Below are 13,596 nucleotides of genomic sequence, written 5' to 3' on the forward strand. Positions count from 1 at the left end.
AACTGCCAGAAGGAACTGCAGTCGAAAACTTCCAGAAGGAACTGCAGTCGAAAACTGCCAGAAGGAATTACAGTCGAAAACTTCCAGAAGGAACTGCAGTCGAAAACTGCCAGAAGGAATTACAGTCGAAAACTTCAGAAGGAACTGTCAGTCGAAAACCAGAAGGAACTGCAGTCGAAAACTGCCAGAAGGAACTGTCGAAAACTTCCAGAAGGAACTGCAGTCGAAAACTGCCAGAAGGAATTACAGTTACTGCAGTCTGAAAAATTACCAGAAGGAACTGCAGTCGAAAACTGCCAGAAGGAATTGCAGTCGAAAACTTCCAGAAGGAACTGCAGTCGAAAACTGCCAGAAGGAATTACAGTCGAAAACTTCCAGAAGGAACTGCAGTCGAAAACTGCCAGAAGGAATTTACAGTCAGAAAACTTCCAGAAGGAACTGCAGTCGAAAACTGCCATTTACAGTCGAAAACTTCCAGAAGGAACTGCAGTCGAAAACTGCCAGAAGGAATTACAGTCGAAAACTGCCAGAAGGAACTGCAGTCGAAAACTGCCAGAAGGAATTACAGTCGAAAACTGCCAGAAGGAACTGCAGTCGAAAACTGCCAGAAGGAACTGCAGTCGAAAACTGCCAGAAGGAACTACAGTCGAAAACTTCCAGAAGGAACTGCAGTCGAAAACTGCCAGAAGGAATTACAGTCGAAAACTGCCAGAAGGAATTACAGTCGAAAACTTCCAGAAGGAACTGCAGTCGAAAACTGCCAGAAGGAATTACAGTTGAAAACTTCCAGAAAACTGCAGTCAAAAACTGCCAGAAGGAACTGCAGTCGAAAACTGCCAGAAGGAACTGCAGTCGAAAACTGCCAGAAGGAATTAAGTCGAAAACTTCCAGAAGGAACTGCAGTCGAAAACTGCCAGAAGGAACTGCAGTCGAAAACTGCCAGAAGGAACTGCAGTCGAAAACTTCCAGAAGGAACTGCAGTCGAAAACTGCCAGAAGGAATTACAGTCGAAAACTGCCAGAAGGAATTACAGTCGAAAACTTCCAGAAGGAACTGCAGTCGAAAACTGCCAGAAGGAACTGCAGTCGAAAACTTCCAGAAGGAACTGCAGTCGAAAACTGCCAGAAGGAATTACAGTCGAAAACTTCCAGAAGGAACTGCAGTCGAAAACTGCCAGAAGGAATTACAGTCGAAAACTTCCAGAAGGAACTGCAGTCGAAAACTGCCAGAAGGAATTACAGTCGAAAACTTCCAGAAGGAACTGCAGTCGAAAACTTCCAGAAGGAACTGCAGTCGAAAACTGCCAGAAGGTACTGCAGTCGAAAACTGCCAGAAGGAATTACAGTCGAAAACTTCCAGAAGGAACTGCAGTCGAAAACTGCCAGAAGGTACTGCAGTCGAAAACTGCCAGAAGGAATTACAGTCGAAAACTGCCAGAAGGAATTACAGTCGAAAACTGCCAGAAGGAACTGCAGTCGAAAACTGCCAGACGGACGATTGCCGTCCTTCACCGCGGTTATCTCTAAGGCTCCAAAAACAGTAAGTAAAAAAAAAAGGCGCTGGTACGGATCCCTAACCTTGATAAACTCTGATCGTCGGAGATAACAGAACGATAAACACACAATCAGAAGCGATAACGCCAGAGATAGGATCCACCGTTTATAATCGCTTGTTAATTCATTTTTTTTTTTGCCTGGGGAACTGGTATTTTAAAGATTCGGCTTTTTAAAACATATATTCCATTTGGTTTGACATGAATGATTTCCACGTTAAGTTTTCCTGCCTCCGATCTCTGGAAATTAACCCTGTTTTCATTTTGATACTCTTAATTAATCGCTTCTACGTTTTCATGATTTTATTGTCACTCAGCAATACCTTCCACTTGATTCCAGTTCCACTCACTTTATTACCTGAGACTCACTTTAAACTGAGGTACATAATAATAATATAATAATAATAATAATAATAATAATAATAATAATAATAATAATAATAATAATAATAATTATATATAGATGGATCATGGTTTGAAAGTATACATAATGAAGTAAATACAAGTGCATCTATCTACCTGTATATACATATATACATACAAGCACACATAATATATACATATATATATGTATATATATATATTTATACAATACATATACATTTATATATATCTATGTATTATACATATACTGTACATGCAGTATATATATATATATATATATATATATATATATATATATATATATATATATATATATATATATATAACACACACACACACACACACTTTCAGGGACACATCTCCCATCATCTAAGAAAGAAAGCAAGAGAGACACACGCTCCGGGCTACTCGGCGCTCACGGCTCGAATTCAACCTCATCCCGGCTCCCTAAAGCCCCGAAAAATTTTGTTGGCGTTTCCCGTAGGTCAAAGGTCGTCGTGAAATGACTCTTCGGAGCTGCGATGCCCTTCATATCTGCTGTTTGCGTCGAAGTGTAGGTGCGTGAGCTCCCGTTACGTAATGTGAAAATGTGACAGTCATTGTCGTTAGCGATGTGCTTTTGTCTCTTTGATCTGTTACATAACCTATGATTGCCATTTTTTGAAATCGAAAAATTATTTTTTTTTTTTTGGTCTATCACAGTCATCCTATTCGACCGGGCGGTTTTTTTTAGTGTGGGGTTCCGGGTTGTATCCTGCCTCCTTATTATTATTATTATTATTATTATTATTATTATTATTATTATTATTATTATTATTATTATTATTATTTATTATTATTATTATTATTATTATTATTCAGATGATGAACCCTATTCATATGGAACAAGCCCACCACAGGGGCCATTGACTTGAAATTCAAACTTCCTAAGAATATTAAGGTGTTCATTAGGAAGAAGTAAGAGGAAGTAAAGGGAAATACAGAAAGATGAGATCCCACCCATTAAAAAGAAAAATAAATTAATAAATTAATAAACAGATAAAAATGTATTAAACTGCAAGGAGAATAGCATTTTTAGTAATGCACTGCATATTATCATTAATTTGGAATTGAGACACATGAGCCAATAAGGGCTGCGAACAGAAAGATAAAAGAACAGGACTGACAATTTCCTGAATAAATTATATATCCCAAAAACAACGAACACATCCCAGAAGACATTAACAAGAGGGAGATATTTCTAATTTCTTGTAAATCGGACCCACACCTCTGGGATGGGGGACTACCTCGTCGAACCTGTGATATTATTAGAATACAATAGAATATTAAGATTTGGCCAAAGACCAAGCACTGAGACCTATGAGGTTATTCAGCGCTGAAAAGGAAATTGAGAGTAGGTAGGTGTGAAAGGTGTAACAGGAGAGGGTGGATAGCAAGATGGAAGAAAGAGAATACGAACGGAGATACAGTAAAAGGAATGAAAGGGGTTGCAGCTAGGGGCCGAAGGGACGCTGCAAGAACCTTAAGTAATGCATACAGTGCACTGCATGAGGTGCACTGACGGCACTAAACCCCTACGGATATTACTTATTGCCATTATTAGAAGCAGTTATTTTAAGACAACTTTGGCACTGCATAAAAGGTGCCAGATCGAGCTGTAATTAATTATCTATGAATTCGACCATAATTATCACCATCCCCGTAGGGGGTTAGTGCCGTTAGTGCACCTCACGTGGTGCACTGTAGGCATTACTTAGGGTCTTTGTAGCGTCCCTTCGGCTCCTAACTGCAACCTCCTTCATTCCTTTTAACTGTACCTCCTTTCATATTATCTTTCTTCCATCTGACTTTCTTTAACCCTCTCCTAACAATTGTTTCTTAGAGAGACTGTGAGGTTTTCCTCCTGTTACACCTCTCAAACCTTTTGTCCGCTTCCCTTTCAGCGTTGAATGACCTCATAGGTCCCAGCGGCTTGGCCTTTGGCCTAAATTCTACATTCTATTCTATTCTATAATTATCTCCGTTGTCTTAGTGTGTTAATTTTGCTTCGGCAAAAATGCAATAAATTGTAATTTCCTTGAAGCGCTCGCTATACGAGGTGGTTAGAATTTCATTTGATTTTGATAACTTTAATTGTAAAGAAGAAAACTTTAGCTTTACTTACAGAGCATTTATAATTACTTTTACTCCCTCGTCTCTTGATTTCACAAAATAATACCAAGGTTCCGTTCATCAAAGCAACAGTTACCTCATACCAATCAGTAACTGACACTTGACTGGTGTCATCAGGGTTCCAGTGTACGGCTCTATGTACACATGTACGGCTCTGTATATGTACACATGTACCGACGCAGGCCAGTGGTGTACCTTGGAAGTACAGGCAGCGCACGCGCCCTGAGTGCGCCTGCCACATAACGTCCGTTGGAAGCCCACCACAACAGTGGGTACATCCACGTCTGTCCGTCTGTACATGGCGCCGACGACAAGCCTACCGCCATCCCCAACGACTCGCTTCGTCTGTCCTTAGTAGAGAATGTCCTCCCTGTAAATGACATTATGGCTCTTGTCATAGTTTTCATGCTGTGAAGGGTGGATATCCTGTGTGTGTGTGTGTGTGTGTGTGTGTTTTAAAATCGACAGTGAGTGTACGGCAGAACTACTGTTCTTGCTGTACAATGCAATTTTTTGGGATAGAAAGAGAAGTTTCCTTGATATGGTTGCTAAACAATGAGTACGTATTGTATACACACACATATATACATATATGTATATATACAGAGAGAGAGAGAGAGAGAGAGAGAGAGAGAGAGAGAGAGAGAGAGTGTCATCCAACACTGTCTTATTTTTTGCAGAAAGCCATACTATTATGAAACGTAACTCTACTCGAAGCCTATAGTGACTGGTCATTATCGCTAGCAATCATTGTTCTCTAGTCATTATCAGCATCACCATCATTCTCATCAACGTCATTATAGCCACGTCTTTTAATCATCATTATCAGTATAATTTTAATAAAAAAAAAAAATGTATTCCTGTAATACTCTACCAATTTTACTTAAGAGATGATGACGAACGCAACTACATAAATCATTATAAATTCCAGCATACCAAAACTCGGGACATCATACAAATGTATTTTTTGTATATATGAATCATCTGTCATTACATAAACCAACCCCCCACCCCCCACACCCTGCCCCGCCTCCATCAATGCCCATATACTTTTCCTCTCATTTGAATAAAATCATCTGATAAACAAAGATTGTCGTGTAGTTGGGACTTCAGAAGCCCAAGCGAAGATGCGATGCATTGCTAACCCTAACGCTATTCTTCTTGCATTTTAATACATTTTATCAATTTATCAATTTTTTTCTTGATATGTGGGATCTATTCTTTCTGCATTTTACTTTACTTCCTTTCAACTCTTCCTAATGAACGCCATAATATTTTTTGGAAGCTTGAATTTCAAGTCAGTGGCCTCTGTGGTGGGGTTGTTCCATATGAATAGGGTTCTTCATCTAATAATAATAATAATAATAATAATAATAATAATAATAATAATAATAATAATTAAAAACAAACGAGATGACTTGTGCGTGAGCGAGTGGAATACAAATTAGCCTCGAATGACTAAAGACGAAGGCTTGACAAAGCGACGGATGTGACACCTGTTCTCTCTGTCTCACTCGTTACACGGCGCGTCTTCTCCGTCTCGTATGAAACGGATTTACTTTTGCGTTGTTTTTCTTCTGGGGTGGGGGGGGTGGGGGGGGGGGTTAATTCGACGTTTCCTCTCAGTTCGTTCGAACTGTTTTGATTCTGTCCAGATGTTTCTTCCTATTTCTGATCATTTCTTTTGCTCTTCATATTATCTGCATTTCGTGGTTGAATCAACATCTTGACTTTGGTGTTATGCTTGTTTTATGTATTGATATAATTACAAGGTATGTACATAGTAATATATATATGCAGGGTATGTACATAATATAAATACAGGATATGTACATATTAATATAAATACAGGGTATGTACATATTAATATAAATACGGGGTATGTACATATTAATATAAATACAGGGTATGTACATATTAAATACAGGGTATGTACATAATATAAATACAGGGTATGTACATATTAAATACAGGGTATGTACATAATATAAATACAAGGTATGTATGTATTAATATAAATACAGGGTATGTACATATTAATATAAATACAGGGTCTGTACACAATATAAATACAGGGTATGTACATATTAATATAAATACAGAGTATATACACATTAATATAAATACACGGTATGTACATACATATTAACATAAATACAGGGTATGTACATATTAACACAAATACAGAGAATGTACATATTAATATAAATACAGGGTATGTACATGTTAATACGGGTGCCTGAAAAGATCTCAACGCCACAGTGCAGCCTCTGAGGACAAGAATTCCTTTCAGCACTAAAATTAAAAAAAGAGAGAGAGAGAGAGAGAGAGAGAGAGAGAGAGAGAGAGAGAGAGAGAGAGAGAATATGAAAATACTAAACGTGTGATCTGCGACAGTCTCAAATGAAATAAATCGGGGAAGTTAGAGAAATGCAGAGGAAAGAATTTTTAAAAACTACATCGTCATTCGAAATTACGCGTTTTAAAAACTCTGATTACCTCCGAGAAGGATATGAGGGTATCAGTGCCACCTCTCATGCCACGGGGTATCGACCACGGACTCATACAGAATTATATTGAATACAGAATGTAGGCCAAAGGCCAGGCACTGGGACCTATGAGGTCATTCAGCGCTGAAAGGGAAATTGAGAGTAGAAAGGTTTGAAAGGTGTGACAGGAGGAAAACCTAGCAGTTGCACTATGAATCAATTATTGTTAGAGAGGGTGGATAGCAAGATGGAAGAAAGAGAATATGAAAGGAGGTACAGTCAAAGATATCTGTCTCAGATAGAAACCTACAGCTCAGCGCACGAGAAAGTTCTCCACCTTGAGCACTACTCTCCGTAGGGGAGCAGTGCCGTCAGTGCTCCTCAAGTGGTGCACCGTAGACATTACTTGAGGTTCTTTGCAGCGTCCATGCTTTAGGCTCCTAGCCGCAACCCCTTTCGTTCCTTTTACTGTACCTCCGTCCATATTCTTTTTCTTCCATCTGACTTACAACCGTTCCTAACATTTGTTTCCCAGTGCAACTGCGAGGTTTTCCTCCTGTTAAACCTTTCAAACCTCCTTACTGTCTTCCGTTTCAGCGCTGAATGACCTCATAGGTCCCAGCGTTTTGCCATTGGCCTAAATTATATAATCCGATCAAATCTTAACCAATGTTTCCCAATAAGAACACTACTGTGCAACTTTCCCTTGATTGGAAAAAGCAACAAGTGCTGGGGCCTGTGAGGTCATTCAGCTGTGAAAATAATGTTTAAACAATTGTTAGGAGAGGGTGGAAAGTAAGATAGAAGAAAGATAATATGAACGGAGGTACAGTCAAAGGAATGAAAAGGGTTGCAGCTAGGGGCCGAAGGACGCTGGAAACAACATTAAGTAATGCCTACAGTGCACCGCGTAAGATACAATGATGGCACTGCCCTTCTAAGGGGACTTTGTCCTTGATCCTGTTATCCTAAAGCCTCTTTTGCCTTGAGGAACTGAAACGCTCTGTATTTGAAGATAGTTATCGTGGTTGAACGAAGACCAATTTCCGGTTGATTGATAGGAGTTGATATATTCCTTGCCTGGGTTTTCTTCATTTATAGAGAGAGAGAGAGAGAGAGAGAGAGAGAGAGAGAGAGAGAGAGAGAGAGAGAGAATCGTTCATCCAGGTGAAATGAAGATTTCTCCGTTTTGGCGGAGTACTGAACTCTCTCTCTCTCTCTCCAAGCCTCCAGTGCTATTCACAAAAGTCAATTAACAACTAGGTACATAATTCACTACTTTTGTGAACAGAGGAAAAACGAGTCTTAAGAATTGAACAATGGTTCTTCAGTTTGAGCGCGTGAGAGATGGTACAAAATTTGGCTTCTGTTAAGTTAAAAGCAAATTTGATGCCCGAATGAAAAAAAAATTCTAATCCCTATCCGTTTGACTGATAGATTAATTTAGCAATGCAGCTTCAGGTCAATGTAGCTTTAAATACCACTGCATTTTATAAATTACAATGGACACCACTTACAAATTATTATACCGCAGTGAATTTTACCGTATTCGTGAGCTCTGGGCCTATACTGTGCGCTCGGACTGTTAAAGAACCAAATATTAAAGACTTCTTGAAAAGTCCGAAGGATGTTTAAAACGATATTTACCACAGACATGTATTCCCCGGACTTCAATATGCAGCATGTGTTTATTCTCTCTCTCTCTCTCTCTCTCTCTCTCTCTCTCTCTCTCTCTCTCTCTTTGTTTTTATTGCTTCTCACGACTATTACAACACAGGAAATCTCTCCCCTGGCAAACACAGTACTTATTTTTTCTTCTCTCTCTCTCTCTCTCTCTCTCTCTCTCTCTCTCTCAATTACAGGAAACAAGCTGAAGAAAGAGAGAGAACGAAGAAAATCCTCCAATCCGGACTAGAAGCGCAAGAGTTACTTATGTGACTGTGCATTCTAAAAGACAACCTTAGCTGACAAGGGCTACACACTGTGGATATCAGTTGATTTGAATCTAAGGCTTAAGAATTATTTATGCCTTCGATTTTTGTATTCCCCTTTGCTGATGAAATGCGGATTACTTCATGCAAATAACCTGGGAAACTAAAAGCTAGTATTACCAAGAGACTAAAAGTTAGTATCACCAAGAGACTAAAAGCTAATATGTAGATTGATAAACAAAATTAACAAGGGAATCTATATATTACATTCAAAGAGAGATCAGGTAAGGCATATATAATTGAAAAGTCACACTATAAACATTGATAAAATAGGTCCCAGAGCCTGGCCTTCGACACAAATCGTATATTCTAATCTAATCTAACTCGAAATGCATTATACGTAAACTTTCCGGGTATCTGCAACACAAATTAAAAGAGCGAGCGCTTTATCCTTTGTGAAACCACAGAGAAAAATCGTTCGAATTGCACCATAAGTACAGTGAGATGATTATAAGTACAGTGAGATGATTACCATCAGACATCCTTGGGTTTATTTTTTTTTTTTTTTTTTGTTCTCAAGCTTTCTTAATCTGGGAGCGTGAATTCCCAGCCTTCGACGACCTTTCCAACGAACCGGTTGCCACAGATTACATCTTCGGCTGTGGCATTTGGCAATAAATCAGGAGCTAGGAGCCAAGGACGTTTTAATATGATCAGTCTCTCCTAACTGGAATATTATGAAACAGTATATACATACGAAACAGTATACATATAAACATATATATATATATATATATATATATATATATATATATATATATATATATATATATAACTTTATACATACACAATTATATATTATGTATATATGTATAATGGTATCTAATGAATAAAAACTCCATTAGATACCATCCAGTTTGAATATATATATATATATATATATATATATATATATATATATATATATATATATATATATATATATATATATATATATATATATATATATATATATATATATATATATATATATATATATATATATATATATATATCTGTTTATATGAAATAATTCTATCCCTTTTTACAAACATTGTACGTGAACCTGATGTGTGTGTGTGTGTGTGTGTGTGTGTGTGTGTGTGTGTGTGTGTGTGTGAGAGAGAGAGAGAGAATTCTATTTTCTATATTTCGAAAAACTAAACTAGAAAATTCTTTATCTTTGCAGCGGAATGTATAGTGGAAGGGGCGGCATGTACACGCCCACGATGCAGGACGTTTCGGCTGCGCCCACAAACATGTGGCCGCAACAAGGTGAGTGAGGAACGCGCTTCTGGTCTTAATCAATTTTTAATGGTGTCGTGAAAGTCTTACCAATATAGAGGTTCTTTGAAGGCTATTTAGGTTTTACTGATTTCCCGTCCCATTAAAAAGGTTGCATTATCATTTACTTAGTTTTCTGAAAAGAAAACTATTGTGCCGGCTTTGTCTGTCCGTCCGCGCTTTTTCTGTCCGCCCTCAGGTCTTAAAAACTGCTGAGGCTAGAGGGCTGTAAATTGGTATGTTGATCATCCACCCTCCAGTCATCAAACATAGTAAATTGCAGTCCTCTAGCCTCAGCAGTTTTTTTATTTTATTTAAGATTAAGGTTAGCCATGATCGTGCTTCTGGCAACGATGTAGGACAGGCCACCACCGGCCCTGATTAAAGTTTCATGGGCCGCGGCTCATACAGCATTATACCGAGACCACCGAAAGATAGATCTATTTTCGGTGGCCTTGATTATACGCTGTAGTGGTTGTACAGAAAACTAGATTGCGCCGAAGACACTTCGGCGCATTTTTTACTTGTTTTTATTAAGAAACTGTATTGGCAGACACATCCACAGACATGGAATATTACTGATCGCCAGTTCACACGAATTGTGTTTACAATCAACTGGCAGAAATTTAATATTTCCGCTAACAAGACTTACAAAAACAGGGCATTCCAGGATGTATAAAGTATAACTACAAAACAAGAGGATGCTAACATATTATCTATCGTGAGAAACAAAACTACTTTAGCCAAGCGAACTACCAGAGACTGTTGGACTTCCAGTGACATTTTCTATCAGTACCCCTCACAATTCAAGAACCTGTTTTTCTCCCTTCTGTAAATTACATATAAAAGGACCTGCTGAAGTTATTTCCCCAGCTGTTTATCCAACAGTAGAGAGTGGTATGGAAGACCTTGTAAGCCAGTAGACACATCCGTTACCTGCAAGACCTTTTGTAATCCAACTGACACTTCTGTGCTTGTATCCCCCTACAGTGGATTACGGAATGCAAGATCTTGGCTCCATGAAGTCTTCACCTTCGACTCCACCACTGAGCTTTCCCCCTCGGGTGTACACTACTGCCCAGATGCCCCAGCGTCAGTCATGCCCCATACCAGCCAATGCTGCGATTCCTTCTCTGAATCAGGTAAGCCTCAATTGCAACAGTGACGAAGGAAATGATAAGAAATATTTTTTCACTAATAGTAATTGTAACTCCAAAAATATTTTTCACTAATGGTAATTGTAACTCAAAAAGTATTTTTCACTAATAGTAATTGTAACTCGAAAAATATTTTTCACTAATAATAATTGTTTTTAACTACTTATAATAATTATAACTCAAAAATTATTTTTCACTAATAACAATTCTAACTCAAAAAATATTTTGACTAATAATTCAAACTAAAAATATATTTTTAACTAATAATAATTCTAAGTAAAAATATTTTTAACTAATAATAATTCTAACTAAAAAAATATTTTTAACTAACAATAATTCTAACTTCAAAAAATATTTTTAACTAATAATAATTATCAAAAAAAAATTTTAACTAATAATAATTCTAACTCGAAAATTAGTCTACGTAAAAACAAAGGAACATAGATGTACTCTATTCGTTATGTCTCGTACTTTACAACTTGCGTAACCAACCGTAGTATTACTTAGCGATATACAACCCGAATACTTAATTAGTTCAAAGAATCTGCCTCTCTTGGGAAATACCAGCTCATTAAAATGCTTCTCATTCCATAGGAATGTCACTTGGGGTTTCCACAATGCAAAACTATGGAATAAATCATTCAAAACTGATGCTTCATGTTTCAACTATACCAAATACACAAATCATTTCATATTTCATATTCTCGAAGTCAAAAACAACTTGATCATCACATCTCATTCAAACATTCATTAAGACGACCAAACCAGTACCCATCAAACACCATTTATCATCTCGCCCCTCGTTTTTCACATTATCAAATAACTTCATACTGTACAGCTTCAGGGAAGCAGCATGCCCCTGAGCAGATCGACCCTGGGGTACAGCGGATACGACATGGCGACTGGGTCTTGGGCAGCCGCTGCGGATGCCTACGGTACATATGCTCCGCAGGTCCGCAACGCTATATCCGCCGTGAAGGGTGAGTTCACTTTCTTTTTTTTTTATTTCTTGCACATTAGGATTAATATGACTTACACTTTTTTTTTTTATTCTTCATTTAAGTAGTTGTGTACGAGGTGAAGGAAGGCCGACGAGACGAAAGACCATAAACCAGAAAACCAATAAAGAGGAGGAACGGAGAATGTAGGAATTAGGGGAGAGGTGTAGACAGGACTAAACTATAATTTAAGCTTGAACTATCAAAAGAAAGAGGCTGTGTTTTGGAAACCAGGAAATCCCATGAAACTCAATCACCCCAACACCCCGAGAACTTATGGAAGATGGCTGTAAATAATACTGACTAATTATGACAACCATAACGTAAGAGTACTCACCTATATACATACGTACATACATACACAGAATCTGGAATGTTCCTTTCTTTCGTGTTTCCAGAGTCGCATGGTTACACACAAGTTTAGGACATATATGTTTGACATCAACAAACATTCTACTTTCCTCCATCCATTAGGCAAGATAGAATTGGACTGAATGAAAATAAGCTGAACATAGGAAACTTAAGCACGAGGCAATAGAGGCATACATATATGTTTACATACATACACACACAAGTTAATATTACACATATATATATATATATATATATATATATATATATATATATATATATATATATATATATGAACTTATTATTTTTATTGACCCTAACCTTCAAGATCTCGCAGTCTTCCTTTATAAAACACTGCGAACTGTGCATACAAATTCTCCTGTGAACGTAATCTACAGCGGAAACCGTTACGATACAGAGTGAATAAGCGCATTCAGGTATTTATTTATACATAAGTACAGCACAAATGCCTGTATACATTTATGTACATGTTTATGAATACGTATATAAACACATACGTGCATATTTTCATTAATAATGAGTATATTATTCTTGTATAATACATAATTATTCATGGATACAGCATGTATAATGAGTAAACACGTATATCCATAGCTTGAAATGCTTCAAATGACAGCAAGATAATAATAATAATAATAATAATAATAATAATAATAATAATAATAATAATAATAATAATAATAATAATAATAAATTAAGAGAACAACACCCAAAAGCAAAGAAAAAAAAAAGAAAGAAAGAGAGACGGCTCACAAACTTCCCCCCCCCCAAAGCCGCTGGCTCTCTCCCGAATAATTTAGGTGGCACTCAACGCCACTGTTGAGTCCCCTTCGTGGGGGGCCCCGCCCTTGAGACACATTCAAGACGCAACCCGGCTTACGACCCCATCGCCGGACGCGAGACGTGGCGACGCAAAAACAGGCGTCTGAAAGGTCGCCGGGGCCACTTGACGCAATTGGTTGGCCTTCAGGCTTGGAGATTCCGAAATTCTGAGCCATTTCCACCGTTCGGAGCTCTGGGGAAATTTTTGAGGAAAAGTCGCGGTCAAATGTTGCTCGGGTAATTCCTCACTTCCCGTGAGGATTATTATTATTATTATTATTATTATTATTATTATTATTATTATTATTATTAAAGTAGCCAGACCACAGAGCTGACTATCAGCTCTCATAGGGCTGGCCGGAAGGATTAGGACGAAGTACCAGAGGCCAAGCCCAG

At 37.8% G+C, this 13,596-nt stretch overlaps 1 protein-coding gene across 1 annotated transcript in view; it reads left to right on the plus strand.

Moving 5' to 3' along the window:
• The window catches only part of LOC136852842 (transcription factor GATA-6-like), a 108,331-nt gene that overhangs the window by 75,956 nt on the left and 18,779 nt on the right, over positions 1-13,596 (plus strand). Inside the window, exons 4-6 of the mRNA XM_067127747.1 lie at positions 9,757-9,842; positions 10,842-10,993; positions 11,847-11,988. Coding sequence (XP_066983848.1) covers positions 9,757-9,842; positions 10,842-10,993; positions 11,847-11,988 — 380 coding nt within the window. The remainder of the gene's footprint in view (positions 1-9,756; positions 9,843-10,841; positions 10,994-11,846; positions 11,989-13,596) is intronic.

The sequence above is a fragment of the Macrobrachium rosenbergii genome, chromosome 26 (assembly GCF_040412425.1).
Source record: "Macrobrachium rosenbergii isolate ZJJX-2024 chromosome 26, ASM4041242v1, whole genome shotgun sequence".
NCBI lineage: Eukaryota > Metazoa > Arthropoda > Malacostraca > Decapoda > Palaemonidae > Macrobrachium > Macrobrachium rosenbergii.